At 35.5% G+C, this 21114-nt stretch overlaps 1 protein-coding gene across 3 annotated transcripts in view; it reads right to left on the reverse strand.

Annotated features, from left to right (window-relative positions):
* Positions 1–21114, reverse strand: part of ROCK2 (Rho associated coiled-coil containing protein kinase 2) — a 99896-nt gene that overhangs the window by 20622 nt on the left and 58160 nt on the right. For 2 of the 3 annotated variants that reach the window (XM_042802950.1, XM_042802952.1), the window contains exons 4-15: positions 18827–18964; positions 16029–16289; positions 10169–10313; positions 6957–7095; positions 5129–5220; positions 4224–4383; positions 3565–3628; positions 3396–3407; positions 1698–1777; positions 1298–1346; positions 407–542; positions 186–277 (exon numbers count right to left, since the gene is read on the reverse strand). In XM_042802950.1, coding sequence (XP_042658884.1) covers positions 186–277; positions 407–542; positions 1298–1346; positions 1698–1777; positions 3396–3407; positions 3565–3628; positions 4224–4383; positions 5129–5220; positions 6957–7095; positions 10169–10313; positions 16029–16289; positions 18827–18964 — 1368 coding nt within the window. The remainder of the gene's footprint in view (positions 1–185; positions 278–406; positions 543–1297; positions 1347–1697; positions 1778–3395; positions 3408–3564; positions 3629–4223; positions 4384–5128; positions 5221–6956; positions 7096–10168; positions 10314–16028; positions 16290–18826; positions 18965–21114) is intronic. The other variant, XM_042802951.1, reaches the window with a different exon arrangement.

A 21114-nucleotide genomic window follows, 5' to 3' on the forward strand; every position in this document is an offset into this window, starting at 1 on the left:
CAGAATACTAGATTTTATGAATTAAAGAAATAAAAAGGAGTGTATTTTAAGATTACTTTTGAACACCAACACGACAAGAAAGAACAGCTTTTTAAACTCCATTACATGTTTCAATTTCCTTCACTACTAACAAAATCTGTACTTCAAACAGCTATTATATATATACATATATAAAGTTGGCATGCCTGTCTTTGCAGTTGATTGATTTTCTCATTGGATATTTGAGAGTTCTGATTCCTCTTTTTTAAATCTTCAAGCTGGTCTTTCAAACTGTTAACTATAACAAAAACAATTCAACATGGTTAATCACTGTTATGAAAAAGCTTCAATTTTAACTACAGTTCATTTATTTTATCTTTTAAAACCCCACATCAAAACAGAACCCTTCAAGCATGGTTCAACATACCCTCATTTTCCAAATTGCGTTTCTTATCTGCTTCATGTTCTGCTTTCCTCTGGTATTCTGTATTCTTATGCTGAAGAAGAGCCTTCTCTCTTTCTAACTGTCTGACTGCAGACTCTACATTCTTCCTTGAAGTTATCTGGATATATTTTTAAAAAATCACCAATAATTACATAAAGAAGAGTGGTATTCTATAAATGATAAAAAGACAGCTCATGCACACTCAGTTTAGTTTGTAATGGGGGAAGACACAGTCTATTTGCCCGCTGCAAACATGGTGTATTGGAACACATGGTCAAATCCAGCCCAGGATAACTATGGCCAGAGGCTTTTACAATTTAAAGACTGTACGACTGTTTGGATTTATGAATGTGGTAAACCTGCCTAGCAGCCACTCCAGAAGCACAGAAACATACATGTAATGTAAGGTCTTGGCATGTGCCTGGATGAGCAATACATGAAATTGTACACATACACTAAAGATATGACATGTTTGTGGTAGTGCTAAGGTGTAAAGCTGGGCAAGAAATAGGGTCCTTTTACTGATACTGTTTCAACAGTGCCAAGAATTGCCTTCCTCTTCTAGCAACATTACTCTCACATCTTTAATTTTTAGAATCATATAAGGGATATTTGTATCATGCTGTCCTCCAAATTAAAAACACTGTAAAAAATTAATTCTGGAAAAAAATGTGTAGTTTATCATATAAAAGTCATAATAAAAATATTTTAGCAGTGACAATAATTTCATGCATGTGAATATCAATAAATCAGCTGGTATTAATTGCTGTAAATACATAGCTACTCAAAAGTAATTTGCCATTTCTTAATGAAAAAAGCCACATGCAAATGTTAAAGTTCTAATTCCAGTAAGAAAAAAAACTACAGTCATACCTCTTCATCTAGTTCCTTCACTATCTTCTCTAAACGAGTATTAGTAGACCTGAAGAAATTTGAAAAATATTTTAAAACCCTGTTGATTATACAGATATCAGGATGTTTGGATGTGTCTCAATTTTATGTAAGATACTCTGTTTTCAGCCACCACATGAAACTTCAAGGACTGGGGAAATCACTCAAACAATAGAGAGAGTCTTATGGAGAGTTAAGGACAAAAAAAAAAAAAAAAAAAGAAAGAAAATAGTAGTCACAGGAGCAGTAAGAATTAAGCCAGCAATTTATAGTGAAGGTCTGCTTGCAGGGACTGGAATCCCCAAAGTGGATTAAGCATTCAAAATCACAGGTCTAATAAAACTTCTTTATAAGCATACTAAATATGTCAAAGCGGTCTCACCTGTACTTCTGTTCTAGTTCATCTTTGGCTTGTAATTCATTACTGAGCTGTTCTTCCAACTTGCTTACTTTTTTCTGAAACTGTGTAAAATGTCAAAAAAAAGCATGGCCCACATAAAAATGCTATCACATAAAACAACTGTATTTCAATTAAATAACAAAAAAAGGGAAAGCGAGGAAAGTTAATTCAGTCTTCCACTACATTATTTTAGAACCATCACTAGAAGGTTACATATTTACAAGGTATTAAATCCCGAGTGTTTTAAAGATACAGATCCATAGCAACAAAATTTGCTGCACGCTACATTAAATCTAACCATCATGAAATGATGTGCCACACTGTGAGTCATAAAATTTCTATGAGCAATCAATATTGTTACTGGCCCTTTGCTGTGCTCTTTCTTTGCAGACAGAAACTTTCCACTGCAGCAGAATATTTGGGATAGTCTTTTCTAATTAAAAGTAAAAAATAAAAAGGGGGCACATGACCAAATTGGACGATATTCAGAGACTATTACTAAGCATGCTCAATGACCTCACATTTCTTAGTCTAACACATACAAAAGTTAACAAACACTCTTCAGGTTTGGGAAAGCTTTGTCTTGCTTACTAAAATATTAAAAAGAAATTTTGAGTCAAATACCCAAATACTGATGAAAAAAATCATAAATTTTGGATGTGTCTCATGTCTCCAGGCTTTCAAATGCATTTATTTTCCTTCCTTCCTTCCCTCTCCTCCTCTACCCCCCAAACATGGAATGTAAAAATGTAGTTCTCCAAAACACTTTGACTGTTATAATTAGAAGATTCCCAGAACAAGGACATGGAAGAGGACATCAAAACCAGACATTCATTGTGTGAGAAAATACAGTTGTCAGAAGTGAAATGCAAAATTTTAGGAACTATACTTACTATCACAACATAAAGCAAGTATCACGAATGTGACACTATGTATTTTAAACAGCTGTTAGCATTCCCTTTAAAAGGGAAACTCTAAAACTGTTAATCTATTCAGCAATGTCTAAAACTATTCTTTTATTCAGCACTGACAGGAAGTAATGAAGTGGAGTCTAATAAACATTTACATTTCAATTTATGCTGGTCAATACCTCATGCATTTCCTTTACTTATTTTTTAAACTTTGAAAAGGAGTGTTAAGAAATGTTAACAATATCCTATGTACACTTGAATAATACAAAAGTTTAAGAAACATAATGAAGTAAGTATGTGAAAATTCCATGGCATTCCCCTGTCATCTGCAAATTCAAATTCAATTGTCAATCCTTAAAAGCTGGATAAACATGCTCCATACACTCACTTCAACTGAGAACATGATTTAAACATACCTTTATCACTACAGGTGACAACTTACTTTGCCAAACTCTAAATAAATCAGTCATGAATCACTCATGTAACTGTGGAGCCAAAATTCACCTCCCTCCCAATATTGATGCTGTTTGCTGATGCAAACAGAGCCATAAATGTTTGTTTTCCAAACAAATTCTAGCAGCCAAAAGAATTCAAGGCAAGTCTGTACTCATTCATCTTTACACTACAGTATCTTAATGAGTACAACCATTTCAAAATACAGCTGGTTTACTGTTAGCAATTTGGTGAATAAACATTTAAGATATTTCACATTCATATAAATTATGCAGGAACTTTTTTATTCCTTTTATAATTCAAATAATATACTTACCTCCTTGCTGTCCTGTAAACAGAAAATATAATTTTTATTGAGGATCATTAAAAGACAAAAAGTTCCCCACAAGATTTCTTGAGAACTTATTTTAGACTTTGTCTTTTCTTAACAGACTTTACAAAATTAGTTAATCATACCATTAATACTTATGAAAAAAGGCACTAACCTCATTTTTACTAGATTGCACAGATTCATTTTCTCTGCAAGACTGAGAGGAGTCACTTAGCAACCTGTCAAAAACAAAAACAAATCCCTCCAGCTCCTATTCAAGTTTTCAACAACTCTGGCGACCTTGCCAATCAACTCATTTTAATCAATTCTCTCAAGTCTTAATTTGCCCTACGCTATTCTCAGAACGAAGCTTGTTTTATTTTAGTGTGCATGCATCTTTCTGATTTGAATCTTAAGTGAAATATGTTTTCAAATCCATAGCAGGCTATAGTTTTTTAATACAATTATTTCTTAACCATTCAAGTTGAGTCCTAGCAAGCTATTATCTTGTATAAATTTTTTTCTAAAGCTACTAGTGAAAAGCCATTTTAGAACTAAATTACAAATCTACCAGTATTTTAACCCTAAAAGATATTTTAAGAGAGTATATAATGTTGTGCATATAAAAATACTGTGTGTTCAATCAGTTATCAAAATAACCAAGATAGTAGCAAATTATATATTCTACTTAAACTCTTAATTCTGTATCTTCACAACTGGACATAAATGAAGACAATACAATGAATAAATTCTGTATCTGGAGTGAAAAAGGGACAGGATATAAGAAAAATCTGCAGGTGTATTTCTAAAAATGGATATTAAAGTATCACATACAAATTATCTCTATAGTAGGTAAATCCTATAAAAGGCAGCTGGTTTCCCACGAAGGCTTTGGGGATTGGAAAGGTTTCCACGTCTCCCTTGTCGTCCTCGATGTCATCAAAATTACTGCTATCTATATCACTGCTAAGCTCAGGAACAACAGGAGCAGCAGCTATAAAAAGGGGAAAAAAGATCAATTTCACTCCAAGATTCAGCCACTATATACTGGTATCTCTGGAATGTTAAAAAGACTAAGATATAAGTTGCCCGGATAGTTAGATATGTATTAATCATGCAGCAGATCTGTAAATATTACTGTGAACATTTCTTTCTAGAGAAATCCATTTTTATATTAGTTGCCCAATGTATAGAATATCTAATGCGCAAAATGTATTTGCTAAGGTGAACACATTTGAAAATAGAACTTCTAAATACAGTCACCATTTTAAGAAACTTTAGTAAATATATGATTTTAGAAGTTATAATCAAGCTCACGATCTGAACTGACATACTTCATTTTTGGCTGAAGTTATCAAGTTAACAATGACTTAAATGAAAAGGAAAAAAAGAAAAAGCACCCCATAAAAAACAACCACACCAAAACAAACCAACAAAAGCTACAAAGAACCTAACATGCATTCTTTTTAGTTAGAATTCTGAAACATCCAGAATTCTATTCCATTGTTCAAAATGGAAATATATATATTAACAGCATGATAAAGGTAAGGATAATTCCAGTAGAAAAAAATGTGTATTTACTAACCCTTACTGGTAGAGTTTTTATAATACAAATGCTAAATATGGAAGTTTGAGCAAGACTCTTGATAGATATAAAAAAATTATGAAAAAAAGTTTTGAAATATGTATATTTATTCAAAGACTGAATAAAAATAGAACTTTGAAGCTAATTTACTTACTCTCTCGAATGTTGTCCCAGTTCCACTGATCACTCTTGAAGAATGGGTGATGCTTTATTTCTTCTACCCCATTTCTCCCAAGTCGCACATCCCTAAACATAGCAGTTAAGCCAAATTCACACTAGGAAAAATAGCACTTGTTGCTTGCTATTTAAATTCTGACTTGCTCATAAGTAGCAAGGAGGCTTTCAGTAAAGATTGTCTGGGTTAACCACACTAATGATCAAAAAAAAAAAAATTAAAGCCACCAATCACTGATCTGTAATTTCTTTACATTTCTATAAAATGTACTCTGTTTCTTAGCATGCACTCTCCCTGCGACTGCTAAAATGTCCAGAATTTGGAGTCTGCCACGTGGGGAGTAAAGCAAGAAAGAGAGCACTGAGGCAAAAACTAAGAAAAAACTAAAAACACAAACAAAAACCCAACACCCTCGGGGGGGAAAAAACTGCAGAAGTTCCTGTCTGCCAAACCACATGACAAACCTTAAGACGCAAGTGAAGGAAGGTCTAACTGACTGCACAGAACAGTTATTCAAAGCTGGATTGAAATAAGTATTTTAAGAATTCCATTCTCTGCCTCGTAACTAACCCTGACACATCTTTTGCTGGTATTTGCAGTGAAGTAAATCTTAAGTGCAACAAGAAACTTCTGGTTTGACCAGAAGAGCCTCTCTTAAAACTATCTACAAGAACAGCACATAAAAACAATGCCTGTAAAAGAACTAATAAATCATAGGGTGGATGCTTATTACTTCTTTAAGTGCTCCAGCAGTGATCACACACATGGAAAAAAAGGCATCTGTTTCAAATAAATCGTTCGAGCACTGTATTAAATATAAACAGGAAGACGGACACACGTACTGGAAGTACACCTCGATGCATTTACATTATTAAATTCTTCTCATATTTTCTTTCTACCCTTCAGCTACTAAGGGCAAAAAATGCTGTTAAAGCACATCCTTCCTGAGTAACCATGATCTTGCTCAACAGAGCAAACAATTTCTCATCGAATGCAAAAAACACTGTAAGGCATTTTTTTTTTAATAATCCCTCATTCTATAAAGGCTAGATGCTCTGCTGTAGCCAAGTTCAGGTGACCACAGGAAAGCATAAGAAGGCATCATAACCAGAGTTAACCATGGACCTATAGCATTATTCTTTAAAATCAGAGAAACTGAAGATGATTTCTGCTTTCTGGAACTAAAGAAAATGTAAGTGTTCAGGTTAATAACAAGTTTACATATCTTAATATCAATAAACAGTTCAGTTCCACAAAGGGAGACCTCTAGGATCTGTTTATAGCCAAAACAATATCCTTGGAGGTTTGTTAGCTGCATTTGTCAATTAATACAACAAATAAAAACAAACAAACAAACAAACAAACAAAAAAAAACCAAAAAAACAACCCACACAACTCAAACATTCTAAGCAAGCTTAAACAAACTCAGTAAATACACACTTGTTTTCATAAAAGTATTTGTTTCCTTAAGTAATACCTGCTTAGACACTGATCACAATTCAGTCCCTTCCTTGGAGCTTCCAAATTACTTTCAGCCTTACAGGTTTGTTACAGTATTATACACTGCAATTGGAGGGATTTGTCTGGGACAAATCATGTTGTAAACAAGAGCTGGCATAACTGCTCATAGAGATAAAATACAATATCTGTAAAAAACACCCCAAAAGAAAAACTAGAGAGCAGGAGATTTTGCAGAAGAGATTTAAATAGGAATTAGGAAAAGTAATGGAAGAAATTAATTTTTACAATGTACATGTACTAATACCATCCAAAATAAAAACAGTACCAGAATAATACATGCACTTACCTATCAGTTAAAAAGGCACAGATAAGGTTCTTTGCATGCTTAGAGATTTCCACATCATCTGGGAAATGTAATGAGTTCTTATGATCCATAATTTTACTGTATGTTCCTACTAGTGAGTCTGCATAAAAAGGAGTATCACCTGAAAATGAAATAGTAAATTGACTGTGATTTCAAGTCACATAAAGTTGAAAAAGACAAAAGATATAAAGAAAAGTCTACAAGCAGCTGTACCCAAAATAGTCTTTTTTAAAAAAAAAAAAAAAGGCAAAATTTAAATGTAAGGTACAAAATAATGTATACTACTAAAAATATTCCTTCCCTAAAATGCTTCTTTTACAAACTAAACCATTTCCCATCCTGCGTATCACTGCCAAAATTTTGCCCAATGAATTACATCTTTTGTTCTACCTGAAGACTACCACTGTGTTTTTTAATTTTATGTGATGGCTGACATCCATATAAATCCCCATCTTTAAGAGCTTCCATGGGTATAATGGACTGAAACTCATTAAAAAATTGCTAATGCACATTTGTTGGAAAGAATCCACCAAAGCTCTCTAAAGACCATTTCAGAGGCACACAGGTCTACCCTGCCTACCCCTGGAGCTGCCTAAGGCAAGTCAGCTCTGAGCAGGAACCTTCACAGTGCGTTACTGCACTGCTAAACCCATACAAAAAGATCCTGTTGACTGATAAATTATATTAGCTTGGGTGCACATATTAACATGGGCAGGTGGCTTTTAAAATCATAGACCTTTCTCACCCAATGGTTGGCAGCATAGGCTTTAGTTAAGCCTAGTTTATTTGCAATTATCCTTAGGGAAGGTAAAACTGGGACAACAAAGACTCAGTATCGATAAAGGTAACTGACATTCAAGTTAACTGACAACATTTTGAATATACAAATGATTTGAGTCAGTAATAAAGAGGCCACAATTTTTACATAAATCCTTTCTGACAACTAATCCATAGGCTTAAGAGAAGGCAAAGGCAAACAGTCACATGAGCTACGTTCTCTCCTCTGTCCTAGTGTGCTGTGTGCCTCAGTGCTGGGAGGACTGCAACATACAGGGGAGAGTTGGTGTCCCACACCAGAGCAGGTCGGGAAACGCTGCGGCCCATGGGAGGGACTCAAGTTGGCAAAAGTTTGTGGAGGACTGTCTCTTGTGAGAGGGGGACCACACTGGAGCAAGGGGAAGAGGTTCCAGAAGCTCCCCCCACTGAAGATGGAAGAAGCGGCAGCACTGACTGCACCCCCCATTCCCTGCCCCTGCGCTGCTGCGGGGAGGAGGTAGAGATATCGGGAGCAGAGCTGAGCCCAGGAAGAAGGGAGGGGTGGGGGGAAGGTGTTTTTGAGATGTGGTAATGCTTCTCACTGTCCTGCTCTGTCTGCTAAGTGTTGTTGCTGTTTGTGTCTGTAATAAATTTATGTCTTTTTTCTTCCCCTAACAAGTCTGTCTTCTGCTCATGACCATAACGGGTGAGTCATCCCTCCCCATCCTTATCATCTCACATCCCAAGCCTTGGCTCAGCTTCTTCTCAGCACTGGGGGGGAAGGGGGCAGTGAGTGGCTGCATGGTGCTCAGTTGTCCTCTGACCTCAAATCATGACAGGACTGCATGCTTCCAACAAGGTACTGAAAACTGCAAAAACTAGGTACATGAAAAGAATGTATGAACAGACCAATGGACAAAAACCATTCAGTTTTCAAAAAGAATACAAATGCAACAATCCTACCTTTAGCCCATTTCTGTCATTTTATGGTAAAATAAGTACACATCAGCTTGAATTAAACTTCTAAACTTTCAGTAAATTCATTAGGTTGCCATGCCAGTATGTTGGGGGGAGGGAGGGGGGGTTCGCTGATATTTGCTGCTGCCTCCCTCTTTCCAAACCTTCCCCTTCTCAGTTGTCTTCAGTCTCAGAATCAGATTTGATTTAGGCCACACCTCAAAACTATCTTAAGTCGCTGAAGTAATGTTAGGTTTCATACTGTGACCAGCACTTTAGCTTTTAGTTAAGCACACAATAAAATGTAGTACTGTTTTCATTAGCACTGCATCTTTACTAAAACCACAACAACAGAACACTTTCTGTGCTTTCTTTAAAGCATAAAGTTTTAGAAGACTGTAGGCAGAACTTGACTCACAAACACAAATGGATACCTTCTACCAATGTGTGGGATGTGGAGAAACTAAGCCAGATTTCACTTAAAAAACCTGTTTTCATTAGAAGGATAAAAAGGGGAGAATCCTCCCTCTCAGATACAAGGGAAAAAAAGGAAGAGGCTTTGCGAAAACATTCTGAACAGCTATGTCCAATATTTTAGTAATTTTATTCATAGATTTTTAGAATTTTATTTATAGTTAAAATTGTTTATGAGAGACTATTAATTATAAAACACACTTTTTGTAAGTCAAAATGCCTTAACACTGAAAGATACAGAGATTGTAATAGCATCATATATCCAAACGTCTTTCCTTGCTCAGGATACCAGAAACAGCAAATCTGCAATATTCTCAGAACATGCTGATTTGGATTTTTAATAATCATATGCTAAATTCTATCCTTCTATAATCAGTATTTTGCTACCAGACTATAATACTGATCCTCACTGTATTTTAAGATGCAAATGACTCATCTCTTTAACAGATTATATTCTATGTTTGTTGCTATAGCAGTCCAGTGCATTTTACTGGAAAATCCTGACTCAAGTATAAAAGAAAGAATCAAGCCATACTTCCACAGTCATTTTGACTTCACAGAAGCCATTGCTAGTACTGCAGAGGGGGAACACAGACCAAAAGGAAAAAAAGGCAAAAATAAAATTAAAAAAATAATTTTAAAAATAATAAAAAAGGCACATTAACCCTTCCCACTCCTTTCCCATCTCTGCATTCCTCAAAACTCAGTGCTGCTCCTGAGGTGCCACAAACATTCATGAGATGGTGAGGTAGCTGACCCCAGTTAAAACTATTCTAAGAATTAGTTTTAAGTTGAACTAAGTCAGGGAACTAATCACAGAGCAAGCATGCAAACAGCTGTTGCAGCATGAGTGACAGCAAAGAGAACAGGAACGAGGGAACAGCATTGGCCAAAAGTCAGAAGCTGTGAGATAGTGAGGTGCAACCAGCCCCCTCACAGCAAAGTACAGCTAAAGGCACAGTAAAGACTCAACAATGATCTCGTTAGCAGAAGAAATCACTACTTACCAACGAGCATCTCAAAAAGGAAAACCCCTACAGACCACCAGTCACATTCCCGTCCATAATAACCATCACCCCCTTGTGATTTCAAAACTTCGGGCGATATGTAGTCGGGCGTTCCCACAGCTGTATCGCAGCGCACCATACCTGTCTGTGCAACAGGAAAAATGCAAACAGCTCAATTATAGATACTTCTGAGTCTTTAAACAAATGTGTTTATTAGTAGACCAGAAAAACATTAAAAATATAGCTGAAAATATTTGGCTTGAGCTATGTGTTTGAAAGACTATTTTTTACTCCACAAGCAATATGGACTGAAATAGCAATTCCTGGTAACATGCTCTCCCCTGACTACTCCATAGCAGTTTTTCTTGATTACATCTTTCAAAAATTGACCAATTTGATTGTTTTTACCACTGGTTTCTGCTCTCCTTATCTCACTAAATGCAGGGACAGACTGCAGAATAATTTTGACAAGCTACAAATTCTAGGCCCTACATAGCAGATACAGAACAGTTTTGTCTAATCCAGACAATAAATCAAGTTATAGGTAAATTTTTATAGTCATACCTTGGTTATCTAAAGATAAGAAAAAAAAATGGAAAAGCTATTTTTAAAGAATAGCAAAGCTTTTTCTAAAAAAATCCTGACTTTTATTAACATATTAACACAGTTGTATAAACGGAATGAGTCTTCACCCTTTTTTTGCTTCACACTGAGAGATTAAAAATGCAGGGGCTAAATGACGCAGAAGCATCGTCAGACCTGCTAGCATGCTGGTTCAGGCTTATAAACCTTGTTTCCTTTATTCAAATTCACTGCATTCATTCCAGAGAGACCAGATGGATGAATGAAATGAAATCCTGGATGAAGTTAGAGAAGCACCAAAAATACACCCATCTTTTATTCTGTCTCTCAACCTGATATCTTTTCTGTCATCTTACAAAATTCTTTGTGTGTTTTGCCATCAGCATGAATGGAAATGCATATTAATTCTGCATCTTAATACAGAGCATTAGTAGCAACAACTGAAGTCAAAACACATATTTAAAGAAGGGAAGAGAAACATTTTGCTTGGGGAATTGTACTGACATATAAGAATTAGACACCAAATTACAGTGTTTCTTTTCACACACAATATGAACTGACAAAAGCTTTTATTTATGCACTAAACCAGAATCCTGGATAGCCATGAACCGGCAGGCAAAAACTGAAGTCATGACTAAATACTGCAGAGACTTAAGGAGTACTTCAAATGTTCTCATGGCAAATTCCTATCCTCTTTACAACTCAATGCTGAAGCTGAAACCTAAAGGAAGTTTTAACTTCTCAGTTCCAGAATGAAGAGCAGGTTAACTTCTGCTTTTTATATTACAAACCAGAGAGCACATAGCTGGATCATCCTGGAATAAGAAAATGAAGTTAACTCTTTTCAGACCTCATGCGTTCTTTGGACGAAGAATACAGATGAACACATTTTAACACTGGGAAATAAACTAAAGCTCCAAGGCTCCAGAAACCTAAAGTTGAGAACTTACAAAAATGGATCTGGCACATGGCAAGAAGCATCATTTGAAAATCCAGCTTGTAACAGCACTCTGTGAACAAACCTACAGGTCTTCTCTGAAGCTTAAGCCTCTCTTTGCTTTAAGCACTGTAGGAATTGCTCTAGGCTCATGTGATTCTGATGATCTGGTAGGACTGTGGCACCTTAATGAGGCCTCCAACACTGGTGCATGTGTATCTCTTCCTTATCCAAATACAAAATTACTACAAGGGGAAGTCTGAATCTTCACTCAGTGAAGACTGGCTGAAACCAGCTGAATCCCTCCCTGGTTAAGATGCTACTTTAAAAAGAAAGTCACCAAAACAGCTCTGAAAGATTTCTCTGAAGACTGCAGCTTCAATCACAGCCTCATCACCTTGACACCTAAGCACTTAATAACACCCCATTTCCCATACCTCTATAAATAATACACCAAAACAATAGCACTTTTTAAGATGTTATACATGTCGATATTTTATGAAGTCCTATGCAAACAAAGCAATTGTTTTGGTTGTGCCAAAAAAAAGCTAGGCATACCCAAGTCTGATGGCTGGTATGTAGCAACAAAGAAAGTTCTTTCCAGTGACATTACAGATGCTAAAGAACTCCAGGTAACAATGCCTGAAGTTTTCAGACAAGATGTCAAGACAAGAATTGAACCATAAAATGAAAAAATATTTCTACAGTTAAAAGGGCCCTGTGTACTAACATCAGTTTTCAGTGGACTGTATCTCTCTGAAGCACATGGAGTTGGTTGTACTTACTCCACATAAAACTCTCTACCTTCTGTCTGGGGAACAAACCTAAAAATGCATTCACAAAATCACAGAACAGCCAGGGTTAGAAGGGACCTTGAAAGATCATCTGGCTCAATCTGTCATGGAAAAAGGAGCCTAGCTATTTAGCACCCTGTCTGGCTGCATCTTGAAAACCTCCAGCGATGGGGATAATACCATTCCCCTGGGGAGGTTGGTCCATTATCACTGGAATATAATATTCCCAGATTTCTGTTCCTCTCACTTACACAGTCATTCTTTCAAATAACTTTGGCGTTGCTCTATATGTATTTTTAAGTACTGGATACTCTTAATACCACAGTCAGACTAGCCTCTATGATCTCTGGAATCAAAGCAAAGTAAACAGGGAAGTCCTCTCTGTGCAGTACATGGCATCTTGACGGTCTCAACATTCTGCATGATGACTTCCACCTTCTCTACTTCAGCATTTGAAGAGATGGATCTAAAGGGTGATGTTTTCTCTGGACAAAGCGTTACTCGTGTGTTTAAAATACTAAGCCTCTGTTTTATGCCTGAATAGCACACTTGCTATAGCAGTTCCTTTACAATGCCTCCTTTTGGGTGTCTCAGGCCAGTGTTTTACCCAAGACTTTTCTCATCACCTCAAAAGATCAAGGTGAATCTCAGAACTCATTTCCTGCAGATATGTCAGAGATGTGCAGTGCAGAATTTCTAAAAAGGCTGTCCAGGAGACACAGCATGTTCTCACAGCTTATGACAACTTGGTGGTGAGGCTTTAGTGTTTTCTAGCATCATTCAGATTTACTGTATTTCTGAAGACAAAGCAGTTCAGTTTTCATCCTCAGGAGGATCTCCACCAGAGCTGAATGACTTGCTGCCTTGAATCAAAGCTGAGAATCAGGCTTTCACTGCCCCTCATGGAGATCTCTTCAGTAAACAAGAGCTGGAGAGCGCTTGTGTAGAAACATTAGGATAGCTCAGATCAGGTGTTAACACTGCACCTGGGCTTGGGCAGCATGTTGCAGACAATGAACTGAAGCTGGAAGGATCCAGCACAGTCTTGGACAACCTTCCATGAGAAATAAATTTGAGTTCTAAAAAGACGAACACGTTCCTTCTTTCAGCTGAACTGCCTGAGATGAGGTGATAATCCCAAATGGTGAACATCCCTTCTTTCAGTCACAGATTTTTCCAGCAGATATCCTTTAAACCTGTACTCTTCTAAAAGCTCAGTTAGCACAAGACAGCATTATGTACTGAGCCTGGCAACAGCAGGAGTTCCTGGCTCTACGATACCTAGCAAAGCCAACTACTGTCTAGTTTCTTATAGAAAACCTGAAGATCAGAGTCTGGTGAAACCTGAGCTGGGCTACCTTATCCTATCTAAATACCAAAAGGGAACCACAATTCCTACTAAACCTTTGACGCCAACACCATATTCAATTATAGAAATACTCATCTTGTTGCAGGTTTTAAAAAAGGCAAAAGAAGCAAAACACCCCACAAATCCCAAAGCTATCACAACCAAGTTACATTAACAGGTCAATTCCTTTTATCTTAGAAAAGATCACCAAAACATCTAGCTATTCTTTTCACATACTGGTAAGGAGGAATTCTGCTGCAAGTGTCTAGACTGGCCTGGAAGACTTAAGAGGACACTGAATTCAATTCCACAGCAAAGGTCAAAAAAAGGTCTCTCACCAAATTGCAGCAGAACTTTCCTGGGCTCTCAACAGCATAATGAAGATGCTAATGTGCACAACTGCTAAAAGAACTCCAAATCAGAAAAAATACGTAAATATTGGGTAAGCATGTATTTTCTAGAAATCACCCTGCCAACACCAATATTATATTTACACAGATGGGATGTGTTCATGTTTTGTAAGAAGTAGCATGATATCTGGAGACAATCCAGAACCTCTCAACTTCTAAAACTTCCTGTATAAAAAAATTTTTGCCATTCCACTGAATCTGAGAAACATGAAGAACTTAAAATGTAATTTGTTAAAAAAATTAACTTATTTAGGAGAGCACTGGTTCACTGATGATGCCCAGTCCAAGCTGGGGCGCACTATAACTCTTTACAAGAAAAGCGCATGCACTTTTCGCATTTATAATATGATCAACCACATTTTAGTATTCCTTTGTTTTAAAAACAACAACAAAGAACAAAGATAAAAAAGGCTCACGTTCACCATTTCTAGGATCCCTAAAACAGCATAAAGGATAATCTCTTTTCTGTAGATTTATATTATGAACTATTTGATGCTTTTTTTATTGTCTGTTTTGATGAATATCAGATTCTCTTAAGATCTACAGTCTATTGGCTCAAAACCAAGAATAATTTTTTAAGGCCTAAATTAAGAGATCAAACACTACTTCTGATTTTTTCAATTAAAATAAATGCTGTCCCCTAAAATATAGGAAGTAAATCATCAAACTGAACGTAAACAAGTTATCTGCCTTTCTTTAAGATAAGAACTACAATATCAGAAAAATTAAATAGGCTACTGAACCTCAATAAACAGCTGTAGTTGTTCAATTAAGTTAATATAGTCATAGGAAAGAAAAAAAAAAACAAAACCAAACCTAACCAGAGACAGGCAATACTTCTGGATACAGCTGAAGAGACATTAATTTAATGATGCAAATGCAAATTAGGTAGATTGCAGAGATTATACCAAGTACTGCCTAAACAATACAGGAAAAAACCCCTAACATTTTAAAGTAAATAAGCTTAAAAGGATCATCATTGCCAACATTAATATAGAAACCTTTCAAAGGCCAGGCAAATCATAACACACATTTGTACACAGGTTTTTTAGAATCCATTACAATTTTTCACAGGAAGAACATACGGGGTAAATTACAGCATAACATTGTCAGGGAAAAGTTTAGAAGTGTAAGCTACAAAAGGTAACTTTATATTATTAAAGGAGATTTAAAGTATTACTTCCTGTTAAAAATGAAGTACTTATAAAATCTCATTAGAAAACTGTGTATTTCGTAGTACATGGTAAAATCTGGACAATTAAAATGTATGACAACTTGACAAACAACTAACATAAAATTGTAATCAATGTATCACATACTACTGCTGCCTTACTGTGACCTCATTTTAGTGACCACTAGAGGATGCTATGAGAACAATTAGACACAGTAAAAAAAAGCAAGAGGGACTGTATCTTGCCTATAAAATAATTTCATTTCCAGAAAAATGCCAGTTTATGAACTACTCCAAGGTTACCAATGTTGAAACTAGAAGTTGTCTCATAAGCTTTTCAGACATCTGGTGAAAAAAAATTGACCTCAAAAATTCATAAACAGACATGCTTTTGAAAATAACAAAAAGTTTACATGCTTCTTCCATGTGCCAAAACAGTTTATTATAGAAAAGGTTTCACTATTTAAAGTACCCTCGTATTTAAAATTAGGAGATGAGGAACAGCTTTCCAACCAAGTAGACCATTTGATGAATATTCCTTTGGGTATTATAATTCATAAGAAAATAAGCTTAGAATTACAGTTTTATAGATGATAAATTATTCAGTTGCATACTTACTTCATCCATTTTCATGCAAGTGCCAAAATCTGCCAGCTTCAGATGCCCATATTTATCTAAAAGCATATTGTCAGGCTTCACATCTCTGTGTATCAAGCCCATGGAGTGAATTGCATCAAGAGCAAGAACAACTTCAGCTGTATAGAACTTGGCCCATTTCTCAGGCACATCATAATTGCTCATAAGGTTTACAAGATCTCCACCTGGCATATATTCCATTACCATGTACAAGTATTTGTCATCTTGAAAGGCACAAAATAGCTGCAATATTGAAAAAAAAGGAAAATAAAAAAGCACATGTTAGTTTTCAGAGACAGCTAGGAAAGAATAAATTGGTTTATCTTGAAGTTTCATTAAATCTGAGCATATGTTTTCAAGATTGATGTAAAATAGCCTTATTTTTTATATTCAGATAATCTACATTTTTTTTACTGATGATGGCAGTACTTTGAAATTTACTGAACTTCAAAACCCTCCCAAGCAAAAAAAGATTTCCTGATTATTACAGTAGTATGAGCTTCTATGTACCCACGTTTCTTGGCATTAAAAAGGATTACTGAGTCAAAATGCAAAATATCAGATCTGAGAAACTGTCATATACTGACTTAAAAATAGCTTAGCTATAAATAGCATCTTAGGCTGTTTCTAAATTCTGTTTATTATAAATCTCCCTATCTCATACATATTTACAAAAACACTTGTCACTACTGATTTTGTCCTAAATCAACACATATATTGAAATTAGAAAGAAACAAAAATGTTCCTGAAGACAACTATAACACAATAGAAATAAATTATCCTTATTAACAAAATAACAGTCTGGCATAGGTTGCAGCTAGTATGTGTCCTACTGGCATGACAGTGAAACTAAGTTTAGTTTCCTTAAAATATATTTCAGACTCGGAGTGATGAGGTTTCAGAGATTTCACCCAGTGACCACCAGGTCTTAAAATGGCCCAAACCAGCAAAAAGCATTACTATTAAATGTTTAATGACTGGTGTGAAAAAGTCTCTGAAAGACTCTCACCTGATTTCTCAAGGAATGCTGCTTCTTTACATTAAAAACTAAAATCATTCACATCTAAGTTACCCACACAAAATTCAAAGGAAATTGAAAAAGAGGATGTATTGAAAGGAGGAAATAAAAAACAGGGAGTTTGTGGAGGTGAGGAACCATTAAAGGCAGCAATGTTATTAAGGAGATTTGACCTTTAGATTAAAATTTATTGTGTATTAGTGACAGAACAGCTATATTATAAATATACATTTTAATACATATATATTGGTCATTAAAATCTAAATTAAAATCCAAAATAGTCTATATTCTCATATGTAAAGATATATTAATATAACGTAATTATAAATAACAATGCTATGCCTTTATAGCACTTTCATTATTGCCCTCAAGAGATTTCTTTAAAAAAAAGAAGTCAAAATTATCTAGGGCTCTGGTTTTGCTTGTTTTTCCCATAAAAAAAGAAGGCACAGAGAAGCAGCGTGATCTGTCCCAGTTTCTAGCTCAGAACAGGACCTATATTTTCTTAAAACCAGCTCAATGTCCTATCCCACTGGACTACATTACCTAAATATATCACACTAATATACTTCATCATAGAAGGCACAACTGCAACTATACTTTAATTCATTTGCTATTTACAAATACACACATTTATATCTCTCTTGCTACACCTTCCTTTGAAAACTGAGTGTCATACAATTCTCATTACTTTCAACTGCACGTGAAAACTAAAAATAATTCTAGACAACTACTTCCATTAGAACAAAAAAAAAAAGAACTGAATAAAAATTCACCTATTTGGTTAAGTTATTCTGTTGAATATAGGCAAGAACACAGAATATGCACAGAAGGGTGAAACATCTAGATAAAAAAACCTTGTATAACATTTCTTATTTGAGGTAAAGTGTTATGAAGAATATATGGAAAGCTTAAGGCCAGTGTTTACTTATTAAATACACAGAACCATGGCAATATATATGAGAGCATTTAAATGTATTAATTATTTAACAAAATTAAGTACTAACAATTTGTCTAAGCATATGCTTTCACTACTCATTAATTGGTGTAATTTACCAGTTACAGCAAATTGCAGTATTCAGTACTAATTCCTCCCAAAGGCATAATTCATATTACAAACACGATGATGATACATGTTATGAGACAGCTGCAAGCAACTGTGCTCAAGACCAGCTCAAGTTGTCAACTCTCCATTACCAGGATATCACTTCTGAGCTGAAATGCAGTAACTCACCAGAACTGAATTGAACACCACTAAACAGAAGATGGTTTCAAGCAAACCACTGCTACAACCTCCTGTCTTGCAAGAGACCAGGAGTGTACACTCATCCATCTACCAAATCGCAGCTAAAAAACCAGTAACTACTTAAAGGACTTAATACTAATTGCCTGTGATCAACTGACTGTATCATGAGGGAAGACTGGAAATACTGTCGACATTTGTTTCTACACTTCTATACAGAATTCTTCTTAGCTGGAAAGGTAACCTCCCTATTACTCCAAATAACTATGTGGATAATTCAAAAATCTGTTTACTTCTGTTTTATGATGCATTTGTATTGACTAAAATGTAAATTAATCTACTTTCTAGCTCAGTCAAATACACAAAAGTCAGTGGAATTGCTGTAAATACGTATTTTTTAAGACTAAAATCTGAACCTAAACCATTATTTGAATTTAGATATAAAATCAAAACCAGTTCAACACTGGGAAAGATCTATGGCTTTATTATTATTATATTACTCTTACATAGCTTCCTTACCTGAACCACCCAGGGACTGTTGGCAAAGGCCATGATATCTCTTTCTTCCCAGAAAAAGGCTGAATCTGACCTCTTGATCATTTCAAATTTACTAAGTAGCTTCATTGCATAAACCTTCTGTGTCATTTTATGGCGAACCTGGTGATTGAGAAAGAAGAGACACAACTTTTTTAAAATGCCTTGTGAAAAAATTGAATACCAGCATAGTATATTTCTCCTATGTGCAAACTGCTTTCTGGAATGCAATGCCTCTACGTCTTCATATACCCAATTTTCTACACAGTAAGGACTAGAGAACTTCCAAAGCTGGAAATAAAAACCTAACAGCTGCTCCAAAAAACATAGCAAGGGTGGAACAAGAAGGATGCCAAATGAAGGAAGTTATACTAGAGCCTGGCCAACTGCTGCAGCTGCCACTGCAAACCCAGAAGAGAAGCTGCAGAGCCACACGAAGGACGTGCTTTGGGGCTGCAGGAGCTCTTAAGAGGTAGCTGTTTAATTGAAGATGCACCTGTACAAGCATATGTTCTTCCTCACTACGGCTATAAGCGTGAAAATGAGAGCTGACTCCAGTAGTCTGCTTACTCAAATTGAAACTGGGGGCAGGGGGGAACCCAATCAACCAAACCAAAAAAGAATAAATCCAACCCAAAACTTGGAATGAGAAAATTATTGTCTTTCTCTAAAGAAGTGGGCTCTTAACATTTTCTGTGTCAACATGATTACTTCAAATCACCCAGAACACTAAAAACAACAGATGAAATAATTCTGTTTACAGAGGAAAAAGGAAATGCTTGATCTATTCCCCCTTCAAAAGTTCCATTGTGTAAGGAGAAATAAAACTTAATTCTGCTTATATTTTCTTATTTTGAACACCATCTATCCTTTGCGTTCATTCATGTCAGAAATTCTGCAAGCAATCCAACTTCAGCCTCTTCCAATTTTTCTTTTTCAAAAAAAGATTGCTCCTATTTCTTTTCCTAAGCAGGTCTTAAATTCACTTCAAATTGTGTAAAATTAGTAACATAAATCTTCTTGGAAAACTGAAATTAAAACTTCTATGAAAAAATGTGAAGTATTTTTTAAAACTTCATCTGAATATGGACATGAAACAAAATCCTTAAAATACAAACTATAAAGTCATTACTCCGCTAATGAAACAACATGAGATTTATTCTACTTTATGAAACTATTAAAGGACTGTGGATTTCTTAACGTTCTTGAGTGTTCCTTGCAGAAATCAAGGTGAGAAGCATGCAGCTGCAAGATGTCTGAGTCAGCAGAAAGAAAGAAATTAACGGCATCTTAAGTTTCTGCATATTTTCTTCACATTAAAATAAAAAATTCAGTGGACTAATTTGTGAAATCAGAACCAAATGGCTATGGTTTTCTGGTGTATTTAAAAACCTCACATTTAGTAAAATAAATCATATCCCCCAACCTCTTAGTTTTACACAATGTCCGAGTTTAATTACACTACTTGAAAGAATGTTTAGTAGGCTCTTTTCCTGAACAGCTGTAAATGTATAAGGTCCATTATGTCTGCAGTGCAAAGCAAGAGAGGCACCTATTTGGTCTACAATTCTGGGATCATCAGTCTCCTCCTTCTGAGGAGCTGTAAACACTAATGTTGCTGAAGCCAACAGGAATGATCTCTAGAAACAGAATCATCAGGTGTGTGTGTGTGGGAATCCTGGAAAGAGTTAGAACATGAACAGAAACACGATTATTTATGAACTATTCTTGAAATTGGGGCTTTTTGCTCTCAAGATATAGGTACAAAAGTTTTAGGATTAGTATCTTGCAGTTTGACACTAACCAAAAACCTTCTGTATATCTAGGCCCCAAAAAACCTCAAACCAAACACCAGAACATAAACAAGTTACCTACATAAACAACTCTATAAGCCTGTATATTTTAAGACATTAACAATTAACCAGCTAGTGAAGGTGTCCTAAAAAAAAGGATTTTAAACGCTACCTCCTTCCTATTTACTAATCCCACATGGGATTACTTCAAAGATTTGGTGGTACACCACAAACTATACTCCATGAAGTAGAGTTTTTGTAATCCTGCTCAAAACCAGAAGAAACACGAAAACCAGCGACCTCAAAAATATAGTTTAACCAAAGATGCATTTTCTGTGAAAGTTCACATAAAGCTCTGCAATGTATCTGTTAATTTACAATTCCTAAAAGCATTGTGCACTCTTTCTTGCCTGGCTGCAGTTACCATATCCACCTTAATTTACAAGAGTAATTGTCTCCCATTTCTTGGGGAAGAAAAAA

Source organism: Tyto alba, unplaced genomic scaffold (genome assembly GCF_018691265.1).
Source record: "Tyto alba isolate M040663 unplaced genomic scaffold, T.alba_DEE_v4.0 Super-Scaffold_40, whole genome shotgun sequence".
Classification (NCBI taxonomy): Eukaryota; Metazoa; Chordata; class Aves; order Strigiformes; family Tytonidae; genus Tyto; species Tyto alba.